Raw genomic sequence first — 24,997 nt, 5'->3', positions numbered from 1 at the left:
TCTTTATCGAGCAATTATACAAATGTACACACAAATGTATACAATTTTTACTAAAAGATTGAACTTTTTTATGCCTTTTAAGCCTTGTGATCCTTTTTGCACAATTCAGAAATGTTAAACTGTGCTTACAGGTTTAGAAAATCTATACACACCTAAGTGACCTTTTATAAACATGAAACAAAAAATGAAACCATGTGCTCTTAACAACCCACTCAAGCTCTGACTGTCTGAAAGAGGCTACAGACATTAAATCATACCCATCTGTATTAAACACAGAAAACCAATGTGTCTAAGTGTGAGTGTGTGTGAGAGAGAAAGTGTGTGTAATGTGGAGGTAAACATACAGCTAGTAAGGTGATACTCACGCTGTGCTCGCTCCCTGTGGGACAGGGATAGGTGCTGAGGGTTGCCCTGCTTGCGGCGGGACATTGTGCCCCCAGCATTTACCCTCGCATGGCACGGGGGACTGCACCTGGGGGTCTTGAAAGTGCTTCTTGCTCTGTGTTGGTGTTGCTGCTGTCCCCTGTGCTCCTCTTTCTCCTTCAAGAAGTTTGCTGTTCCTCAGGAAAGTGAGTGAGAGGCTCCTGCAACAGCAGCAGCGATGCTCCACTCTGTTTCAGGGCTAAAGTTTGTGGACAGTTTGCTGGTGGGGTTTTTTAAGAGGGGGCATAAGCTGATGATAATGTTGGTGATGAAGATGATGCAGAAGGTGTAGAAGGCTCCTCTGAAGGTTCAGGCGTGTTAACTCTCCCAGCGCTCTCTCTCAGTATCTGTGTGCGTGTGTGTGTGTAGTCTGCTGTCTCAGATCAGCTCTCAGAGCAGTGCGCGTGTGTGTGCGTGTGCGTGTGGTGAGGTGTGTGCGCGCGCTCCTCTCACTCTCTCTCTCTCTCCATCCCGCGCTCCTCTCTCCTCTCTCCTGTGTGCCACCCGCGCGCACTGCCCGAGCTCCCTCCGTCCCGCCGAAACCAGCAGCGCCTCCTCCAGACCCTCCCCACGCGTTCTCCGCCCGTGACGTAGCGTACGAGCCCGCGTGTGCGAGAGGAGAGAGTGCGAGTGTGTGACCGGGACTGGGAGTGTGTGTGAGTGTGTGAGTGGGGGGTGTAGGGGAGTATATGTGTTCCGGGTGGGGGGTGTGGGGGGATTTATGGCTTTATGTAGATGTGAGATTGTGTGTTTGTCTGTTTGGGGGGTCGCAATGTGTCATTTTTTGCATTTTTGGATAAAACATTATTAATTAATATCGTGTTTGTAAATGTATAAATGTCTGTATGTATATATATATATATATATATATAATATATATATTATTTAATAAATATAAAATAATAATAATAATAATGATTAGGATAGTTTTTTTTTAGCTTTAATGTCCCCAATGGAACAAAAATAGCTAAACAAATAATCCAATTATATATATATATATATATATATATATATATATATATATATATATATATATATATATATATATATATATATATATATTTATTTATTTATTGTTATGTGTACACACATATACTACTGTAGTAGCTGTTCGGAGATTCAGTTCAGGTTCAGTTGCTGAGGTCAAGGTTAGGGTTAAGTTTGGTGAAAGACAGGAGCATTCTGAGATAGATAGATAGATAGATAGATAGATAGATAGATAGATAGATAGATAGATAGATAGATAGATAGATAGATAGACAGACAGACAGACAGACAGACAGACAGATAGAGACCGAACTATAGAGAGAGATAGAAAAATAGAGAAAGAGAGAGACAAAAATATAGAGATAGACAGACAGATAGATAGATAGACAGAGAGAGAGAAACAGACATATAGAGACAGATAAAGAGCTAGAGAGAGACAGAAAGAAAAAAAGGGACAGACAGATAGACAGACAGAGAAATATAAAGATAGAGAGAGACAGACAGATAAAGAGAGAGAGAGTGTGTGTGTGTGTGTGTGTGTGTGTGTAGCGAGGCAGTGTATTTAAACTTAAAGCGCGTAGTGACGTTGAGGTGAGCAGCGCAGTGAGCCAAACCACCAGGGGGCGACAGATGAGGCACCAGAGCTGCATTATTTTAAATTACATTTCTGTATATTGCTACAAATTACAATTTAAAATAAAAAGAAATAAACAGCATAAACTAACAGTACACGCTTACAAAAAAAACAAGCTCAGGGAATTATTAATGTCACAATACATAATACAGGGTTTGCACTTTTCCTAAATAAAGATATAATTAATATAATATGACATTTACCCCAAAGGAGAATTAAATCAATTAAAATGAACATAAGAAGGCAGAAGCGAAAAGCACAATTAGAATATCTCCTAAAATGCTCAATAATTAAATGTATGTTAAACATTAATTTATAATGTATCTACTTAAACTTGGGGGCAGCAGGTCACGACTGATAAAAATAAAATGTTTTACGTCTCAGGGATGCCTGAACAACACAGGAAGTACGAGAATAGAAATCTCCACAATAGAAAATTATATTTTAAAATTCTGTGCAGTCCAGGACTAGCACAGAATGTATTTTAAATTGTTAAAAGAAAATCTTAACTGAACTAGGTTAGAATGATCAGTACGTATGGTTGTGTTATGGGAAAATACTGTAACTATGAGTTAAGAGAAGGGATAAGCTAAACACACGTCAAAGTAGAGGAACTAGTATTGTGTCCTATGGCTCTTGCCGTGCACCATGCAAGCTAAAAAATGTGTGTGGGTCTCCTATATTAAGTGTGGATGTTAAATTCTGTCAATGTTATTTGCTTGTTTACACCGAAAATTCTAGCCAGACGCCACCAGTTACATTCATCAACAACGGCACTGTCCAATGTGGGTGGTAATGCCTTCTATGACACACTCCTGGTGCACATGTGATGGTAGACTGTGGATTGACAAATGTTAAATGATCACACATATTTAGAAATAGTATGTCTCATTAGTCTGGAACTTACCAAGCATTGTTAAAACTTCACGATGCCTTGCCATGAGCATGCTGACCAGTGCCCCTGTTGAGAATTACTGCCAACAGAATAGGAGGAGAATAAAGCCCTACAGCATTGAGCTTGAGTGGAATGAGAGTACTCATCCAGAACTTTTGGGATGAGTTACGGAGTTGGGGATGAGATGAGGTGGTGATCATCCAACAGCCTGGCCTCACTAACACGAAACATCTTGGAATTTAATTAAATTCTTACAGCAATGCTTCAAAATTTAGTATAAAGCCTTCTCTGGACAGTAGAGAAAGCAGGATAAACGTAAAAAGCTCCTTTTAAATACCATTGATTTCAGAAGAAACAATGACAGTTCAAAGAATTTAAATCTGGGGAACCAGAATAGACCTCTTTGTTGTTTCTGCTAAAGAACAGGCAGGAGCCAAGAAACTGGGAGGCAGATGGGATGCATCCCCCTCAATAATCAAATGTAAAAATATAAGATACTTTGTGATATACATTTTGACACACAGATACAATACAATACACTATTTGTGCCAGATTTGAAAAAAAAAAATACATATTTCTAATCTAAAACAATTGTAGATTATCATTATTTTAATATTTAACTCAAATATATTTAGTTAATCAACATTTTCAGCACCAAATACACTTCATTTGTGCCTATATATATTTACATATACATAATAGGTTAGATTACTGCTAAAGCAAAACAGTGGTGTTCATGAGAAATATAAATGTATGAGCATATGCATTATAGACTGTGTACAATAAAGCATATAGTGACGTGCAACGTGCAACTCTTGTTGTCCTGAATTTATTGCACAGCTGGATTTAAAAGAATACTGTATACATATTAATTAAATTCTGTAAGAATATTAATTCAGCACTGCAGGTGTTTATTCCCATAAGGAATGTTGCTGTGGAGCCTATTTTATGATACCAAATAATCTATTTAAATAATAGATTACAGACGATTTTATTCGATTATTTAAAACACTCTGAACATTTAAGATACTTACTGAACCCTAGTTCAGTTTCATACAGTGTGAAAATTCTGTCGTATGTAATTATGTTATGGATGAAACACTGATATTCATTTAGTCGAGTTTCAGCGTCAGCGTTTCAGTCGCCAATTAAAGTGAACCCATGGGCAGCAGCGCCCTCTTCTGGAGATTCACAGGTTTATTAAGGATAACTCTTATTTCTTTGATAACACGTCTATTTTTAGTAGCTACGTTATTTGCATATACTAGTCTTTCAAATATTAAAATATATATATTAAAAACCCGCAGTGCCAGTCAAAATTTTGGACACAACTTTAATTCAGTTTTTTTTTATTATTATTAAATTTTAATTCTGCATTATAGTTAAGAAGTCAACCAAACTATGAAAAAAATCCATATGGAATTATTAAGTAAACCAAAAGTGTTAAACACACCAGAATATAGATTATATATTAGGTTCTTCAAAGTAGCAAGATAAATACTTTAATTTCTTGTCCTCTTAATGTGTCTGAGAGCATCAGTTTTAAAGTTGTGAAGAGGTAGAGTTAATATACAGTAAATAAGCTCTATTTGAGTAATGTCCTTATTCATATTATTGCCAGAACTACTCACCTAAGTAAAATAAAGAATACGAAGAAAAAATGAAGGTCGGTCCATCCAAAAAAAAATCCAAAACTTTGAAAGTATCCACAAGTGCAATCACAAAGATGATCAAAGATCAGTTCATTAGTTTCCAGCCTCAGAAACAGCAAGTTAACAGCACATCAGATAAAAGCCCACCTAAATGTATTTTGAGTATTTCGGTTTGTTTAACACTGTTAACGGTTTACACCTTGATTCCTTTTGTGTTTCTTTATTGTCAGTGTTCATTTACATTGTAAGAAAATAAAAACTTTGAATGAGGAGATGTGTCCAAACTTTTGACCAGTGCTGAACATTTTCCGTGTTTTGTGAAGCCATCTAGTGGACCTTGCCCAATATTGCAGTCTGGTAGCATTTTGTCACGTGGACAAAATTGTTGGTACCCCCTTGGTAATGAAAGAAAAAAACACAATGGTCGCAGAAATAACTTGAATCTGACAAAAGTAATAATTAAAAATCTATAGAAATGAACTAATGGAAGTCACACATTGCTTTTCAACCATGCTTCAACTAAATTAAACTCATTAAACAGGCCTGGACAGAAATGATGGCTCTGCGGAAAATAACAGGTGTCTTCAATCTTGAAATCAGTCGGTGAGCCTATATATAGGGCTATAGACATAGTGGTTAATTTAAGAATGTGTCACATTTTTAAAATGCAATAATAACTAATACCAACGCATTCAGTTTGTGCAATAATCACAGTCTAAAATCATGCCGTTTAATATGATTTTTTAACAGCTGACTAAATCGTGGCTACACTACTGCTTGTCTTGTGGGTTAGGCATATCTATTTTGAAAGTTAAAAAGACCTGAAACTGTTTTTACTACACTATAATGTAGAACTGGTTAACTACTGTCTCTACCTAATTTGTAATTGGTCTGTCTGACACATTTGGCCTTCGGTTTGCTGGTTAAATTCCAGCCAATGGGAGCGCTCACTTGGCTGTATCTATGTAAACTTCACTGAGGAAAAGAATCCTCATTGGACATTTTTCCTTTTGGCGGTTCAAAGGCTTAACCATTTTGTTGCCAACCAAAATTGAACAAAGTAAAACAATAATTATTGTCCATGAAAATAATAAATACAAGCATAATTTGTTTTAACATTTAACATTAAACTTTGGTAAATGATTAACTATCAGTCAAAGAATTATTACTATCTGGTGGTATGTTAGATTTTTAGAAGCTACTCATGAACACTAGTCAAATCTCTTTAATGGCTTGGTCTCATCTATACATAAAAACAGATAAGTACAGGATACAAATGATATCTTTTGATGACAAAAACGTTATTTCCAGAGCATTCATAGTTTTAACCAAAGTCAAGCTATACCCGTAACCAAGCTCAGCCTGGACTCAACCCAAATGCACTGTGCCGAGTCCACACCTGAGCACAAACTGCAGTTCAGTACATAAGAACACGTTTACCAAGTCTGATTAAAGTTCTTAAAGTTCTGATTAAAGTTCTTAAAAACATATCCAATGCTGGTAGTGTAGCTCTTTAACCAGCATTTTTTCTGGATGAAGCTGGTCTTGAGCTGGGTTTTTTAGCAGGGGAGGAAAGAAATATAGTACTCTAGTTGTCAAATCTTATTTTATTTGATACAAACAGCTGTTTTATTCTGTTATGTCATGTGATTTTTTTGTTTGTTTTGCGTCCTTGGTATTGAGAAACTACTCAAGTGAATGCCAAGTGCCCGAATCGACCATGCTGGCTGGGAAAATCACCTCACACGTTTAAGCTCTGAAGAGAACTTGAAGGCAGAATAACAAGATTAGATTTAAACAAATATATATATATATATATTTCATTTCAGGCTTGAAATTTTAAATTAAAATTAAGATTATTAAGATATAACTTTCTTTATCCTAAACGGATTTTTTTTTGTTAGAATAACACAAAGTGAATTATTACATAAAAAGCTAGAGTAAAAATACCTAAAAGATAAACAATACACTGTGAAAAATCAGTTCACAGATCAGATACCATAATAAATGCACTTCTAACGGCGGTGTACCATTTCACAACTCACTAACTGCTATAATGCGAGCAATGTGTCGATTTGAGACACAGCCCTTTACCGTTGGCCCGTCATCCGGGTCCTTCGTCCTGCTGATGACTGCGCGGTGACGTCGGGGGGCTCAGGAATGGCGGCGCTGCTGAGGGAAGGAGCTCGAAACTTTACTAACAAACAGATCCGCGCATTTCTCTCCAGAGCCGACGCCTGCGCAGGCCGCTCGCTCCGCCGCTAGAAAACGAGCTCCCCGGTGAGAAGAGCGGAGTGCGAACCGCTGAGCGGCGGCGGGAGGCTGATAGTAATAGGACCGAGCCCGTCCGCGGATCCAGGAGTTTGATTAGCTGTTAGCCTGCCGTTAGCCTGTCGCTGCTAATGAGCTAACGGGCAGCCTCGGCAGCGCAGCGGAGACTAACGGGGACAGAGAGGCAGGAACAGCGCGGCTCTGCGGTCCGTACATTTCACCCGGGCGGGTCTGGAGTGAGCTGAGTAGCCGGGGGAGTAGAACTCGTCTTCAGTGGTGTGTTTTGGTCCGGGTCTGGTTCCGCTAGGCTGAGTTCTGGGACACCGCTCCGCTCTCTCTCTGTCGGTCTCCTGTAGTTCAGCTGTATGCCACCATGGAGAGTCTGACCCTGACCGATGTGGAGCAGAAATACTACTCGGATCTGTTCATCTACTGCGATGTGGACAACACCAAGAAAGTGGCCTCCAACGGGAAAGTGCTCGACCTTTTCCGGGCGGCCCAGCTCTCCAACGACGTGGTGCTGCAGGTGCAAGTTCCGCAGACTCACTGTCTCATACACACACACACAGCTTAAGAGCTAGCAGTGTCTCTCAGCCCTGCTCCTGCTCCTGGAGGCCCACTGCCCTCACAACATTAGTGCTTTTCCTCATATGAACACTTGCTAGCTAACCTAACACACCCACCTTAATAATAACCCCTACTGACAGGCTGTGAATCAGTTGATTAGCTAGATCAAGTTGGGTTAGGTGTGTGCTGAGAGCAGGGAAAACACTAGCTAGCTTACTAGCTAACTTAATGAACACTAGCTAAAAAGTGTAGGCTGTATTTTTTTTAAAGGACATTGGCTTAAGTATACTGCTAACTAACTGTAAAACCTTGCTTTTCGATGTTTTAACCCCTTAACAGGCCAGGATTTTTGTCAGTTTTCTGCGTGACATTAAGTTACACCCCTAAATCTTGAGGATTTCTATTCAATCATTACATAAAAAGCTTTCATGATCGATAAAGAACATTACTGAAAGGCAAAATTGTTATTGTAATAGAAAGTATAAAAACATATTTAAGTAAATCTGCTAATGTCAAACTATAATGTATACAATTATAAAATTGTCTCTGTACTGAACTTCATATTAAAATAATATTTTCCTGAATACAAATTAAACAGTTTATGTCCTCCAAACCTTCAGTTTCGTTATTTTTGTGTAGTATTTACGTCTATTTTCAAACATGCAGAATTTAGTTCGATTCCTGTTAATGATCTGTAATTCTTAAGTAGAGAGAAAATAAGCAGCTTTTCCAAATGTCCCATAGGATATTTTTAAATCTCTCAAATTTTCAGAATGTAAATAAGTTATTTTACTGCAGAAAAAAAGGTTTTTATCACCTACATCTGTAGCCTGTATACTCGTCAAGGCATGTTAAGGGGTTAATAGGTTGATTTAAATGTTGTGTCAGTTTTGAGGAATGCCAGTATAGCATTAGCTTTAAAAGGGACTGACTTGCTGGCTAGATGTAATGACAAGACTGGCTCCCCAAAAAAATCTAAGCTAGCTGATTGACTGACACAGGAGCCCAGGATCACTAGTCTATCGACTAAAGACGTGTTTGGGATCTGAAGTGTGTATATTTAAGGTGTTTAAAGTAGCTACAGGAGCTGTCGGATTAATGCGGGGTAGCAAAACGCAGTGCAAATCTATTTTGTGACAGAATTCAGGGTCAAAATGCAGCAAATCTCTCCCTATTCATTGACTACATTAGAGAAAGTTGAACAATGTGTTAATATGATATTTTTAATGTTTTAACCTTTCATCCCTTAGACTGAAGTATGATATTTAGTTAATGCTCTTGACTAATGTGCCCAAGGACTCCTCTTTTTCCAGAACAGCAGTTAAGCCTGGTCTTAGACTGTATTTTTCTTTTAATACAAAATACCATTTTAAATGCTGTGTAGTCTAAAACTAGTCTTAATCCCTGTCTGGGAAATTGCTAGTTGTTGGTGTAATGTGGTGTGTTTTCATGGCCATGGAATCAAATCATAGTTATTGAAATTAAAGCATTTTTGTTACCCACCCTGCAACACCAACCACATTAACTAACTGTTAGTTAATGTTGCTAGAAAGTGTTACTGCTGCAGATAACACAAATGTTGTAAATAACCCAAATAATAAATGTTTCTAATGGCACACTTTGTTACATTCAGCAAAATCAAAGTAATTTTGCACTTACATTTGCCTATATACAATTTAAATAGATATGAATTTCTTTCTATAGAGAATATGATAACTTGCTTGCAGAAAATAAACAAACCCGTTTCACCAAGGTTGCCTAAACCTTCGCATGAGGCTTTAGCTCAGAGTAAGCTTTCTGGCAGGCTTGATAGCTTTGCAGTGCTGATAATATCTCAATACTGTTACAGCTGGTTAACCACACTTATGATAATTCCAGCTATGCTAGACATATCACACAGATCTCACAGCGAGCTTAGACATCTACAGTGTATTGTATAAACAAGCAAAGTCCGTTTGTGGCCAAACATGGGCCCAAATAAAATAGTTTATATCTGGCTGATAGAAGGATGTTGAATAATGCCTGAAAGCTTAGACACAAACAAATATGTTAACATTTAACTCCATGTTTTTGTGGGTGGTCCAGAATAATATCTTTATGGTAAGAGTTGATTAAATAAAGTAGCAGGTATTCCAGGTTTCCAACTTAATCACACTTTTATACCCACTGTTATATACCATCAACAATAGAAATCAGATTTACCTTTACTTTTTACTGTTACAGGTTTTTGTCTATGTATTAATTTATAATACACTTGTTACACTTGAAAATAGACATACACTGTTATAGGAGTTGTAACAGACGAGAGAATCCAGTATTTCTTTTGTGAATAGATCTTCAATGATGATACAAAAACATTTATAAAGTTTTTAGAAATAAGTCTATCTTGATCAGCATTACAGAAAGCAGAACCATTGATTCTGTATAATTACAAATGCAGTAAAACTAATAAAATGCTGGCATTAAAATGCACTGTATAATGAATATTTTGTTATACTGGAGTTTAATAACTAGATAATTAAATATCAGCTTTACATATTAGTCAAATATAAACATCTGTCTGTGGTTGATTATATGTGTAAACACTTATCTTATAGTTATATGAATTCAAAATCATCATCATTATTCCTTCCTACTAGATTGTATCATCTGCTGACTTGACAGTTGCTTGGACATGTGAAAAGCAATCATGTGAGAACTGTCTAGCTTGACACTTCAACATCAGTGATAATAGAGTGACTTGCCAAAGTTGTTTTCAAAAAACAGACATTGTTTTGTAAATCCTATATTGAATAAGTATTTAATTATTAATGGACCTATAGTAATGCTCTCAAATGGCAAAAAAAACACAAAGTATATCCATTTATTTGTAAACATACTTTATGCTTTATTAGAGGCAACTTGTTGTGCTAAATTGTCTGTCTCTTCATTGATTGTTTTAGATCACTGAACTCTGTGGTGCCACCCGTCTTGGTCACTTTGGTCGGAGTCAGTTCTACATTGCCCTGAAACTAATTGCAATAGCCCAGTCTGGACTGCCCCTTCGTGTGGAGAGTCTAAACAGTGGTAAGCAAAAAAAAGATCAGTTATTTCAAATGAGCACTTCAGAATCATAGCTTAGGTCCACTCCACTGTTTGTTTGTTTGTTTGTTTGTTTTCAGCTATCTGCTTCCAGCCCTGTGGTCCACACTGATGCTTCAGCTTAAATACAGTTTTTTTTAGGAGGCTTTTTGTTGTCACAATGTTAAAAATCTTTGTAGTCTCTGCTGCAAGTGTTTTAGTCACTAGTTTGCAAGCTCCTAAGCCTGTATTTAGAGACTGGGAAATGAGCTTTTATCAACCTGGTTTACTGTGCTGCTGTGTGAATAAACTGGTGTTAAACTGCAAGGGTTTTACCGTCATAATATAGATGACATGACATATCATCTTGGTGGACCAAATTCGCTCGGGAGGATCAACACAGTCAACACTATAGCAGTTAGTTATTAATGATGAAAAAAAAATTAAATTATATATTCCATATATATCTGTATAGGCATTAAAATATGGAAATAAGATAAATGTCAAATACAAGATAGATATATGATAGTTTTTTTATTGACACAAATGTATAATCTTGTCCACAAGATACATTTTATATTGTACGTGTAATACATGCAGATATTTACATCTGTATACTCCTGATAGTATGAAAGACACTCAAATGTCAATTAAATATCAAGTCTGTTAACTAACTTTGTTAAAAATGCATCAGCAGCTTGATGATATTTTAAGTGCTGTTATTTTGGGTGGGTATATTCAGCTAAAATTAAGCAATAATACATGAGTGCTATACCACGTAATGTTGCCACTGCTGTGCCGTGGTCGTAGGCACGAGGCCACAAGGTTCCGGTTTCAGTGCGTTACCGGCTGATAACGGCTCTCATAGAAGACCTCTCAGCCAATTACATAGCAGCTCAGAATTGTGGTATAAAACAGATAATACAAAAAAGGTTTTATTTTCTCTACTGTCAGTACACTATGCAGAGAGGTTTTCCAGTCACATTTTGGCATTTAGTAGGGCTGGACATTGTCAAGACATGCATGGGTATTGTATTAATTATGTTACTATGTGTCACAATGTGCTTCTTTTTCACTTTATCAGTACTTTAAAAACATTATTTACTAATTACTTAACTTACCTGATTATAACTCCAAATATGTAATTATGTTTGTCCCTACTGTGTTTGATTTTCAGTGAAAGATTTGCCTCTGCCACGTTTTGTGGTGGGCAAGAATGAGCAGGAGGCCAGGCACGCTGCCATGTATCCAGACACAGAAAACCAGGGACCATACACCAGTGTGATCCCCAGACCCCCAGGCAGAGTCCAGACCAAAAAAGTGTCCACCCATGAAGTCATACAGCCCTGTGTGCCCACTGTTGAGCCTCAGGTCAGTTAAATGCTCACATCTTTGCTAATGACGTCAACTGAGCTCTCAACTAATCATACCTGTGAGATTCTGCATTCTGATACTAGATGCTGAGAGTGTACGGCCAGGATCTGTGGTTCATAAACTGAGAGCAGGAGGGTTTAGATTTTAGGATAAACACAGTTTTCAGCAGGTAAACATAGCCACGAATTGTTTTCTTCAGTAAGTTGCCACTTTAAATGTTTGTACCAAGTGTTAATATTGTTTTAATCATTATTGTGGTTATGGCCTTTGCAATATGTAAATATTCTATTTACATATTCTATATTTTGCTGTACACATCCTTGCCAGCTTCAGATGAGAACCTGTGGGTGTATTGATTAATTAAGACATTTGTATTAGTGAGGAAAATTATTCGTTTTAGTCAAATCAGCACAAACCAGTCTTTAAACAATTTCTGTTATGATCACAGATTTACTAGAATATGTTTTAATTGTCTTCTATATTTTGTGCCCATTACTTAAAACCTGCTTCATTCATTTAATCATTGATTAAAGAAAAATTCTATAACTGTTGTTGTCTCATGATCATTTAAAATATTGCTCGTAGGGAGCGTGGGACACCTAATGAACATTTGTGTTTTTTTTGGATAGTGTAATGATTTTTTTTTTTCGTAATTGTCTGTAGTTAACAATTAAAGTTTTTGTAGCTTATGTTTATCAGTAATTTCTAATATTTTCCTAATATTTGTATAGTCCAAATCATTATATATGTGCTTGTTTTGTTCCCTCTTCGTCAATTGTCAGTTTTAAATGCTTCAGTCCTGTAAACCGAGCGTTTGAATGTTTCTGGTAATTTCACGCCACACCCAGCCGAGTTACCGGTTTGGGTGTATGTCCTTGCACAAGGCATAGATAATGGTTATTGATAATTGCTGTTGTACTTCTCTCTGACCCCAGCCAGACACCACGTCTCCTGTAGTCTCCCCTCATCAGTCCCCACCCACCTCACCCCACGCATGGAGAAAGCACAAGCGGCAGGCCAGCGGTGGCGCTGTGGAGCGCCAGCCTACTGTGGCAGGAGCCTCATGGCCACCATTTAGAGAAGCACAATCAGGTACACAGTGACCAAAAGGAGCACAGGGTGTTTTCTCTGCCATTCTGATAGTGAATGTATGCTGCTGTTATATAGTTTGCAATAGCTAGCCCTATTCACATTTTTATTATATGTTAAATAATAATATTTCAAGAATTTCTTTAACAAATATTAATTGATTTATTTATTTTTAGCCTTTTAAATTCTAGAATAAATGATATTGTAACTATCCAATAACAAGAAAATAACTTAACAGTAATGTTTTTTATTATTATTTTTATACATTATATATTAGTATATTATATATTTTTTACTTATTCATTTATTTGTCAGTTTTAAAAGCCTGTTGCTGAAAACATGGTTGTTATACACTAACTTGCCAAAAGTCATAGGATAGCAGTATGTTTATTAATCACCTGATGTTAACCTCAGGTGCTATTATGTGAGTGAGGCTGAACACTGGCCAATTTGACAAGTGAATGAATTATGAATGTCTGATAATAGGTACCGGATAGATGGGACGTTTCATCTCGGATGTTGCACAGCTCTTTAACATTCCTCAATCCGCAGTGTCGCAGGTCTTCAGGGTATATGTCATAAAATACATTATCACTCACAGTGGACAGCACAGTTTGTGATAATGATAGTGACACATTCCACAGATCAACGCAGCATTCTTTAGCTTCTGTGGGACATGGTCAGCATAAAGTTTCAGAGGAACAGTTTTGGTAAAACAGCAGAGCACAGCTAAGAGTTTGCCTTTAGATAAAGATTGTAAGATAAGAGGTGGTGTTTGAGAGAAATTCTTTTAAAATTATTGAGAGGTTTTATTCTTTGGTTTAGTTATCAGCCTTGCATAGTTAATCGTGTGTGTCATTCTCACCCCTTTTCTATCTCGCATTTTTATGAAAAGACCTGCATGTTCTTTTGAGCTAGAACACATTTTTTTATCTTTGTAGAATGCCATGAATTGTCATATATTGACTCTCTGCAGTTGAGTTTTAGTTGCATTTAAAGCACTTTATCAAGAACATTTGGAGACCCAGCTACTTAGACCTTGATTATTGATTAGAATTAGGGCTGAAACCAGTTAACAATTATTCGCCATGCCCTCCAACTCTGCTTGTGAATATGGCTCTTGTTTCTAGCTTCGAAACAATAGAAACTGCTAAATATGCAATATTAATGTCCTTCAAATGTCCAGAATATTGCCCTTTAAATGTGGAAAGTACTGATATTTAGTGAGGAAATGTGTAAACTGTTGTGTTTGGGCACGTTTGGAGACGCAGGCCGAGTTGAGTATAAACTGTGTGAGTGTCCCCAGTACTACAAATTAACGACAAGTCGACAATTTTTTATTAATTGACATTGCCCTAGTCAGAATAGTATTAATTCAGATATACACTCCCGTTTGACTAAATTAAAACTCCAAAGTTAAAATTTCCAAAATATAATTGCAAAACAATATTCCTCTACTGTGTGACATTTTGTATTGGGTATATATTGTATTGTACTTCACTATTGTAAGTCGCTTCTGCCAAATGTAATGTAATATATTAAAAATACAAAACGATATTAGCCATAGCAATTGCTCAGAAGTCAAATACTCCTAGATGCAATACTTGAATTTAAATATGTCTAACCAACTTTATCTCTGTATTTTATCTTTCATTTTCTGTCCACATAACAGGTCCAGTAGCAGGTGATGGGCTTTGGTCAGCCCACTCTCCACCTCCAGTTCAAGAAAGCTGGGTTAGTTTTACTGACACTCCTCCCTCCAGCACACTTCCAGCAATGCATCCCTCTTCTGCTCAGGTAGTGTAACGTAGGCCTCCTTTAACCTGTTAACTTTCACACTAGCCTACCTATTTGTAAAGCTCCTGTATGATAGATTTTTTACATGAACAGGTCAGCACAAACTTGATTCAATATTTGTTGAGCCCAGATGGGGTAGACCTGTAGCAAACAAAGCAAGTATCCATGGGAGCTAAGCAAATGTTTACAGGTGAAACAGTCCCTAACATTGCTTTGGTCGTCAGATTTAAAGATAGTGCTGTTTTGTATGTACTGTTTTGTATGTACATGATCAGTTATCATATAGAGTCCACTTCTTCTCTCTGTGTAACATATTTAAAAAGAGTGTGCACTGCTATAAATGCTGTAAGGCACCCATATACCGTTTTTATTGTTATGTTCTCTGTGTGCTAATTTTGTTCCTGTTACTTCTCCTATTGCTTTGGCATTTGTTGACCATAGGAGAGCACAACAGTACGAACAGTGGCTTCAGCTGCAACAACTAATGAAATCCAAAGACAGGCCAGTGGCTACGATGACCCCTGGAAAATCACAGATGAGCAAAGACAGTATTATGTTAACCAATTCAAAACTATTCAACCTGATCTAACAGGTTTTATCCCTGGTAAGTAGACACTGTAATAGTCTCTGTATATAAAGGCTGAAGAATATAATAATTAGCATGTTATTAGCCTGTGCAGTACTAATATCGCAGAAGGCTGCAATATGAAAATTAGCCTTCTAACCAGTTAGTGTTTTCACTGCATGCCATTTTGTAGTCATTTGCATGAAGCAAGTTTTTATATAATTAAAAAGATGAAATTTTTTATCTAATAAATTAAATAAAATGCTGGTTATATGTTCAGAACGTGTTTATTTGTTAAAAAATGTTAGCAACATTTGTAAATCTTCCCTGGAGAGTGATATATATTTCTAGTTCCAGTCCAACTTCTAGTCCATACAGTGTCTGAAGTTCACAGATAAATCAATAACGGAACCATGTTCTTCTAACGGTGTTCTTGTGTATAATATATGATTGAATTTATTGACCAGCAGCAAATTCTGACTCCATTATTTGTATTTCTTTCTATGTTGCATAGTGCTTTATACATAGAAACATTTACATTTGTTTTGACTACATAAGCTCTATGTACAATGCTCCTTCTTCTTGACCCCTCCTTACGCAATTTATAAGGCCCGTGTTAATCAAAAGGGGGAATTTTAGAACTTTCCAGGCCAGTGCCCAGGCAAAGAACTCTAAAGAAACTGCAATGTGTTGTTAGTGTATTCTAAGCCATAATACTGTTTGTGTTGATGTAATTAATTATTGATAAATTTTTATTTGTGTTGTGAATGTCTGACTTACCTCCTAAACTGTTTACTTTCATTCCAGGCTCTGCTGCAAAGGAGTTTTTTACTAAGTCAAAGCTGCCTATTCTAGAATTGTCTCACATTTGGTAAGTAGCTTTACTGAGATTACTTTGTCCCTCACTGTTTGTGTGTAGATATGGTGGACTTGCATAAGCCTGTTCAAAAAAAAGATACATAACCAAGGTCTTGTACAGGCATGTGTCTGCTTCAAAATGCTGTTTTCAGGGAGTGTTGATTTTAAAATATTAAAGTGTTTGTGGTGTTATTTTCACTGCATTCACTGAGTCATGTCTTCAGGAGGAAGTTGGCTTCCTGTGCAAACCACAAAGTATACTACTAGTTTTGAATTCAAATTTGATGTTGAATTTGTTTTGTCAACTAAAGCTGTACATTCTGTGCCCTACAGGGAGCTATCAGATTTTGATAAAGATGGTGCACTGACCCTGGACGAGTTCTGTGCAGCGTTTCATCTTGTGGTTGCTAGAAAGAATGGTTATGACCTTCCTGAGAAGCTCCCTGAGAGCCTCATGCCAAAGCTTATTGACCTGGATGACTCAGCAGGTAGGGGAAAAGCAAAAGCCTGTAATTGTGACACTTATTGAAAAAATAAAGGAAATGGTATTTTTTTAAATGTTAACATTTAACTTTCACTATATAGACAAAGGCTCTGGGTACTCCTGCTTATTCATTGATTCTACCAAAATCAAGTGTATTGAAAAATAGAATATGCTGCTTTTTCTGTTTTTCCCATCTCATCCCAAAGTATTGAATAAAGCACCATCATTCCAGAGAACACTGTTCCATTACACCACAGCTCAATATTAAAAGGGCATTATACCTGTCTAACCCACACCTTGCATTTGGCATGGTACTAATACTTCCTTTTTATCTGCTACTGAGATTTGTATTTTATTGGCAAAAAAATTCTGCAGTAGTTGTATACAGAAAATGATACAATATTTATGTGTGTTTGTTTTCAGGAGTCCCTGAACCTGCACCAGAGGTAGGCTTTTCCGGTTCGCCAGTGGAGGTGACGCCCAATAAATCCCCCTCCATGCCTTCCCTGAACCAGACCTGGCCTGAACTCAACCAGAGCAATGAGGTTTGGATTGCCCCAACCCACCCACTAACAGATCAGACTACATTACAAAAACTACATTACAGTTTGAAAGTTTGAAATAATTAAAAAAAAAAGACAGTTTAGGTTTTTAGTAGTAATGTATATGAGATAAATTCAGTAAAAAATTGATGTTAAAGTTTGGATGTGGTCAAAAGGATAAGCTGAGTGGCTTGTATTTTTAAGATGACAAAAAGAATGCCTACAGGTTACCTAAAAAAAAGTATAATGTGTTCTTTGTAAATGGATAAACACAGTCTGTAATTTGAACATGTATTAAATTGTATACAGTTAAATGAGTTTAAGGTCTTTTATTATGTTTTAATCTATGTAAGTTTTATTGTCTACAAAATAGTACACAGTCATTCCAAAAGAATCGATAGTGTAGATTTTTTTTGTAACTTTATAAAATGGTAATGCCACAATGACTGCTAAATGATCACGTTTTCAAAACATGCAAAGCATAAATGTGCTGAGAAAAATGTATTTAGATTTCAAAGTGCTCTTAGACATTATTGTTAGATACATTATTTATTGTTCAAGTTATATTAAATTATTTAGCAGTTTTTTTCTTTCATAAGCTAAGTTGTTAGAAACACTGACTGGAATATGAAGTGATTTTTTTTTTTTCTTTTTGCCATGCTAGTTGATGCATTTTGGGAAGCTGTATACTGGTGTTAGTATTGGTACCTGTTTTGTCTAAAGAAACAGAGATACAAATGTGTGTACCCAAACAAAAGGGATTTTGTACAAAGTATGAATTGTAATTGTGTTTTTTATATTTATATATATAATGAAGTGTTTGTTTATACGCATATATCTTCATTCTTCTCTGTCGATTGGAAACTGGAAGCTGTAGTTATTCTCTAGGCTCCCAGGTTTTGTGACATGCTGACATGTCTCTGCTCTGTCTCTCCAGCAGTGGGAGACTTTTAGCGAACGCTCCTCAAGCTCACAAACTCTGACCCAATTTGATTCTAACATTGCACCAGCTGACCCTGTAAGTCAATCACTTAGTGCTCTTTCATGATTAATGGTTTTCATTAACCCCGTACTCTTGGGATTCTGTCTGGAAAGTGCATGTTTTCATTGCAAATTCATCTGCAACAGTGGCCACTATACAATCTTTTTTTGTTTTGCTTGCTTAGCTTATGAGTAATTCTGTCACGCTTTCATGGTTCATGTGACTTGGTGTAGGTGGTAAATACGTATTTTTCTGTCAACCTTTTCTATAGCCATTTGTAAGCAGAATTTGTAGAAGAATTAAATGTAATAAATCCAGTGATGAGATTCACTGGTTCTTCAAGTTATTAAATGTCTGCCACACATTGGTCTGTAATGTGTTTGTGATGCTTATTGCATTTATTAAGGGTTAAAATAAGATTTTTACTGGAGTGATGGCTGATGTATTAATATTTTCCAGGATACAGCAATAGTTCATCCTGTTCCCATCCGTATGACTCCTAGCAAGATACACATGCAGGAGATGGAGCTGAAGAGAACTGGGAGTGGTAAGTCTTTTGTTTTAGTGTAGTTTCCATTGATCTCATTGGTCTGTGTTATTTAGTAAGAAACAATAATAATGTCCAACCTCTAAATAAATAGTAACCAGTCTTTTGTAATCTAGTCATGCTGCAAATTTATTAAAAGAGACACAAGGTTCATAGTTTTAGTTTATACATGGCATAAGCACATTTTGGCTAAAGTATCGAGTGAACAGCATCCGGCTGCATGATAAAGGACTCTCTGAGTAGGGAAAGACACCAGGGTCATTGACTGACTGGCTGACTGACTAACAAACATTTTGGGACAGATTCCTGGACAGGGATTAATCCTAGATGTGGAATAGATTTTAATAGAAATCCCCTCTTAAAAAACTCTGTAGTCCAACGCTTAGGCTTAATCCTTGACTGGGAAACTGCTCCACTAAGTGTCAGCTCTACTTGCAGCCTTAGTTAGAACTGATGGTCAGTGCTGAGATTGTAATTGTATTATTAATCAGTGTTTTGCCTCCTAAAATCACAGACCACGCACATCCAACAAGTCCGTTAATGCCTAAACAACCTGAACTGTCGGAGGAGAAGAAACTAGCCGCCACAATTAAATTTCCTGTCACCACTGTAGGTAAGTGGCAACTATGAGCTTGTTTCTTGATTACTCTTCTTAAATGAATTTTGTAATGGCAGAGAGCAACGTAAAATAATATGCCTAGACTTTCAGCAATGTTTTCCTCTTACCTTTTTTTTATTTTTACTTTTTAAACAGGTGATGGCTATAGCAGCTCCGATTCCTTCACATCTGATCAAGAACCCATTTCAAGTGCTGTAACCAGACAGAGGTTATTATTATTATTATTATTATACATCAGTGGATTGCGTTGTATTTTGCTTCGGGGTTTAATATTTCTCTGTATCCTTAAAAGTAATCAATTATCAAAAATTCATCATAATGGCATTGTAAGTGACAAAAAAATTCACAGACTAACATTTTGTTGGACATTTTTAATATTTATGTGTAGACAATAATTCATAAATATCTGGATATAAGTGTAGGGGGGGAATAAATAAAGCAAACTAACTAACGATAGAAGCAAGACTATGTAATGTTTGGTTGTATAGTGGAGAAACTACACAATTGTTATGAGGGAAAAGATGGAAAGGGGGCCATAAATATAAATTATTGTAAATGTGCCTTATTCATGCAAATAGTCATATTTATCAATAAAGTTTTGCCAAAAAAATAGATGGTAGGAATAAAATGGTTGTACAGCAGTGTTTTAAGCCCTAATGTATGTAGTAAGCATAGTGCTGGTTTTTGTTTTGAACGTTGGGTGTGTTCTCCAGGTCTCACTCTGGGACGTCTCCTGAAGGACTGAAAGTCGTAGCTCCCCCACCACCCCCTCCCCGCCCCCACGCATCACATTCACGTTCCTCATCCTTAGACATGAACAGAAACTTTGCTGCTGTCCCTGCAGGTACGCACAAAACTTACAACAAGGGTATTTAGTTGCCTTTATTTAAAAATTGAATAGTTTGATCAGAAACAGGTCCGTTACTAACTGTAATATTTAATATTTCTCAGGGACTCAGCAGCAGGCCGGAGTAGTGGCCTTTCCTCCTGCCGTGCCTCCTCGGCCACTGGCCACACAGGTACATCTTTAAGCTGAGCTTCTGTTTTTTTTTTTTTTTTTTTTTTTTTTTCTTTATTGTATAAATGATCAAATGTTATTTACCTTCTTGCTGACTTATTTTATTCTTAAATTCATCTACTTGAAATGTTTTTTTTTTTCTTTTGTTTTTTTTGGTACACTGTCAAATCATTTTTCTGTTCTTACTCATTATCATTGACAAAATCTGAATTATCTGGTAGTTCCCAAATGAATAAATATTTTATATATGTCTGTTTCTCCCATGGTCAGACTTCAGTGCCACATGGGCATCGTTCAGTAGATGGAGACAGTCTTCCAACTCATACCAGCACTTCACCGCAGCAAATACCAGAGCAGCCCAATTTTGCAGACTTTAGTCAGTTCCAGGCCTTTGCTGTTGAGAAGCCACCAGAAGATGGAGACAAACAGCAGGAGAGTGTGCAGGTGAGTTGAATACTGAACAATCATGCAGTTTCTTCTGCAGCTAAAAAAAAAATACATCTGATCTTTTCTAAGGTTTTGTCTTATGATTTTAAATGAACATGCATAACAAGTGAAAATTGAATTGTAAATTATAACAATGTAACGTACTAAGCAGATGAGTGAGTGGTATTAGTGTAGCACTGACTAGTGCTCAGTGTTCAGTTTGTGACTGCAGTGTCAAATCTAGACAGTCCCCTCTTTCTGCCTGGAAGAAATGGCCTGTTATCTATGGCCTCATCAGTCAGCAGTGGAGTACTCTGCTGTTCTCAGTGTCTGAAGCTGCTGCTTTGTTCCATTTTAGGTGGAGAAGACTGCAGATGCTGCTGGAGCTATGAGAGCAGTAATGAGTGAAACTCAGCCAGAGCAAACTACAGCCACTGTGAACTCCGTATGTATCTCTCACCTCACACCTGTACGTTCATTCATACTTTCCCCCCGGCTGAGGTGATTGTTAAGCTTGCAGAAGTGTAGAAATATATGTGATTATCCAAGTTCATTTATTTTAAAAAGTGGAATCCGGTTATTTAAAAAGATTATGCAATAATTGATTTTGTGGTAATAGTTTGTGTATTATCTTGCATTAGGTTACAAAGTTCTGGCTCGCAGAATATAAACACTCAACAGCAAGGATCAACAAAGTCAAGTCAAGTACAATTAGAGACTGGATAGATTTATTTAGGAGTCTTCCAACATTCGACTTTTAAAACTACTGTATGTTATACTGGCATAATGTAAGCACTGGGGATAAGGAATGGCTGCAGAAGCATAAAGATTTACTACAAGAGTTGTTGAATCATGTTATGTGCGGCCATTGTAGGTTAGTATTTTACTTATTTTAAGGGTTTTCTTTCCTCCCTCTTCATATAGAGGTCAGTGTAATATCTCTGTGTGTGTGTGTGTGTGTGTGTGTGTGTGTGTTTAAAATCCACTATTATTGATGTGTTTTCCCAATGGCTTTGTATATAGTTTTAAACAAAATAAGCTGAGTTATGTATAACAGTTACAGTTTTGTCTTTATTTACCACAATTGGTCTTTAATGTTCCCTCCTCTTTTGTACTAGGTTACTTGTAGTTGAGAAAACGCGCCATTTAGGGGGCTGAGTATCGCTGTTGTGGTGCTGCTTCACAAAGTTTCATTTGCCTCCGTTACGTTAGTGCCTGCAATATATACTGATAATGACGTACCGGGTCAAAGGTGATAAATCAGAGTTCATTTTAGATCAGTAATTTTGTCTATGATTAATTAATGAAAATTTATCAATCAAAAGGTATTTGACAGCACTACAAATACATAATAGGGGTGCTTAGATAAGTTTGCTAAGTGCAGACCACGCCTAAAGAAGTAGAGAAAGAAGAAGGAAAAAGGGGAGGGAACTCAGGGAAATTTGGGCTGGAGTTCTGAACTGCGTGCTTGAAGAAGCGTGCAGTTATATCCCCCCTTTTTTATTTAATAAGAAGTGGAAGAGTAGAAAAGGGGGTTGTTGGGGAGGAGGTGGGTTGCGAACTTTTGCCTTGAGAGGTAGTTAGTTAGGGCAGGTATTTATAGGTCGGTTGATTGATACAGGGTGGAGTTAGAACGTAGAGTTTGGGCGTGGTCCTTCTCCCAAACTTTTGTTATTACATAACATCATTAAATGGCAATATTTGACATTTCACATGTACCTATTACATTTATTATAATTTGATATAATTGAATTTTGTGACTCAGCGTAATTGTTTTGATACAAATATCTGCTAGTACTAATATGATTCTGTTTTCCTAATGAATGCCTGGTATGTTGTCCTGATTGCAAGTGTTTGACTGTGACCTCTGTTTTTTCTCAGGCCAAAGGATCCACTCCTCTTGCTCCCCCTCCCAAACCAGTCAGACGGAGGCTCAAGTCAGAAGATGAGCTCAGACCTGAAATGGAGGACCACCCACAGAAATCTGGCCTTGTTGCCACTGTCCTAGCAACTCAGCCTTCAATTCCACGGTACACAGACAACAAACAATGTGCTTATTCAGCTGAATGACGCATCTGAATTTGATCAAGGTGGCAGTGGTCTGTGCTCATATGTTTTCATTTTTATTTTCTTCATAATAGGTCTGTTGGGAAGGATAAGAAGGCTATTCAGGCCTCCATTAGAAGAAACAAAGAGACAAACACGGTTTTGGCCAGACTCAACAGTGAATTACAGCAGCAGTTGAAGGTTTGTTAGACCAAGTCTTACCAGTCCTACAGATACTTATTAATCTTAATTTTTAATCATGGCCAAGGTGTGGTGGAGATCCAATCCAATCAAAATGTGTCTTGTTAAAAGGCCAGGATTAATAATTATAAAACAAAATTACAATATTATTTGATATTAACATGAAACCAAGGTTTTTAAGTACACATATACCAGTGTAATACATTAACCAATGCAGCACCGAGTAGGGGATATTCAGAATGTGCATCACTCCAAGTATATCTGGTCAGTGAAAGTTAAGTGGTTGTATGGTTTTGTCAATGTAAATTTTTTGTTGCTATTTTATTTAGTCTATTTAACTGAAACTGAAGTAAGTAAATAAATGTTTAGTCCAAATTACAGAAAGTTTTTTATGTACTGTTTGAAAAGTTTCAGAAGTGTGTTTCAGTGTCTGTTTCTCATTTTCAGGACTTGCTAGAGGAGAGGATATCACTGGAGGTCCAATTGGAGCAGCTGAGGCCGTTTTCTCATTTGTAACCATGTGAAGGAAAAGTTGTTGAAGTGATCAGGAAAAAAGTCCAGCGGATCCCCCGGGAGGACGCACATTTCAGCCCTGTATCCCCTCCTCCTGCGCCTGTTGCCCTCCCTCTGCCTGTGTGAGGAGGGAATCTGCTGCTTCCTTCCACATCACTTTCACACATCCCTTCCTGACACGAGAGAGGGGATGTTCTGAGAGTTAGAGGGTAGGAACATAATAGATTTGGCACTTTGATGAAACAGAGTGGAAATTGTGAACGCCAATTCCTCTACCACAATCCCGCAGCACGGGGCCTGCCACTGCTCTTACGGGGCAGAGGGGGCGCTGTTCAAAACCCATTTACCTATACTCACAATAAGGGTATTGTGGACATGGTAATGCTCCAGCAGTTGCAGTGGCACCCAGATGTGGTTTAATAATAATTACTTGGGGTGCCGGCGGGTGGAGTGGAGGATTGATTAAGGGGAGATCATGCTCTGTTTCAGAATGAGTGGTTGTGCTAAGCACTCGTTCAGATTTCATGTAACCTTCCAACAAGCCAGCGGAGGACACATCTATGTGTTTTTGTGTGTGTGTGTATGCGTGTGCGTGAGCAACGGTTACAAATATACGGCATAATGCATCAAAGACTGCTCTATTTTCTTCTTTTAACATCTGTGGTATAATGAAATGAGTTTTTCTACCCTGCGCAGACATTGACCCAGTAAAACAGATTTTGGTGGCCCCTCACACACATAAGAACATGTTGCCTGTCCTGTGCCTCACATGGTGCACAATCTGATTGAGTCATGCTTCAGAATCAAGCTTTCCTGTGACATCAGCTATAAATGTGAAACCTGAAATGTAACGCGACTGCACTTTCTTCCCCTTGGCTTTCCTTTGTTTGTCTGTTCTTTTTTTCCCCCTGTAACACTATTTTTGCATGTTGTTTGTGTTCTTATTTGATATAAAACAGCTCTTAAAATCGAACCACTTGATTTGTATATGTATTATCTTAACTCGTATGACTTTTACGTTGTAACTCTGATTCGTCTCGTTTGTTTGATTTTGTTTTCTGTTTTCTCCAACGTTCCCCTTTTCTTTCCCCGTCCTCGAAGCCTTACTCCCGTCGTTCAGGTTTTCACACTAATGTATCCTCCTCTCCATTCTGAATCAAGGTGAGCCTTCTTTTCCTGCTGTTCAGGTCGATGTACTGTATAAGGAGTTTGTTGTACATTGTATGATACACACCTTTTGGTCTCATATGTAAATTTGCATTAATTGCTGACTAACAGCAAATATTCTATTTAATTTGCTTATGTTATGGCTGTGGGATCATAGATGTTTAACTGCATGGATGTATCTCTGCAGAATGAACTAGCAGCTGTGTGATTTTTACACAAAATAAAAATGGCACAATATTTTAATAACCTTTCCTTTGTTGTGAATTCTGACTGTTCTCAT

At 37.2% G+C, this 24,997-nt stretch overlaps 2 protein-coding genes across 4 annotated transcripts in view; one reads left to right on the top strand and one right to left on the bottom strand.

Annotated features, from left to right (window-relative positions):
* Positions 1-1,077, bottom strand: part of bcl11bb (BAF chromatin remodeling complex subunit BCL11B b) — a 37,129-nt gene extending 36,052 nt beyond the window's left edge. Inside the window, exon 1 of the mRNA XM_007255421.4 lies at positions 366-1,077. Within this exon, the coding sequence (XP_007255483.1) occupies positions 366-429 (64 nt within the window). The 5' untranslated portion in view covers positions 430-1,077. The remainder of the gene's footprint in view (positions 1-365) is intronic.
* A 5,650-nt stretch (positions 1,078-6,727) lies between these two features.
* Positions 6,728-24,963, top strand: reps1 (RALBP1 associated Eps domain containing 1). 3 transcript variants are annotated; one of them, XM_007255418.4, is made up of 20 exons: positions 6,728-7,388; positions 10,372-10,495; positions 11,667-11,860; positions 12,799-12,955; positions 14,625-14,749; positions 15,191-15,353; positions 16,122-16,185; positions 16,506-16,660; positions 17,080-17,201; positions 18,139-18,216; positions 18,640-18,727; positions 19,242-19,340; positions 19,482-19,554; positions 20,060-20,190; positions 20,298-20,365; positions 20,635-20,808; positions 21,149-21,235; positions 22,672-22,820; positions 22,932-23,037; positions 23,485-24,963. In XM_007255418.4, exons 1-20 carry the CDS (start codon positions 7,236-7,238, stop codon positions 23,551-23,553), a joined length of 2,379 nt encoding a protein of 792 aa, XP_007255480.2. In that variant the 5' UTR covers positions 6,728-7,235; the 3' UTR covers positions 23,554-24,963. The 3 variants fall into 3 exon arrangements, with proteins under 3 accessions (XP_007255480.2, XP_007255479.2, XP_007255482.2); XM_007255417.4 differs by having other exon boundaries at positions 18,136-18,216; XM_007255420.4 differs by lacking the exon at positions 18,139-18,216.
* The last annotated feature ends 34 nt before the right edge of the window (positions 24,964-24,997 follow it).

Source organism: Astyanax mexicanus, chromosome 1, assembly GCF_023375975.1.
Source record: "Astyanax mexicanus isolate ESR-SI-001 chromosome 1, AstMex3_surface, whole genome shotgun sequence".
In the NCBI taxonomy this organism is placed as follows: Eukaryota; Metazoa; Chordata; class Actinopteri; order Characiformes; family Acestrorhamphidae; genus Astyanax; species Astyanax mexicanus.
The sequence above is the reverse complement of the archived record's forward strand: the minus strand, read 5'-3'. Positions and strand labels throughout refer to the sequence as shown.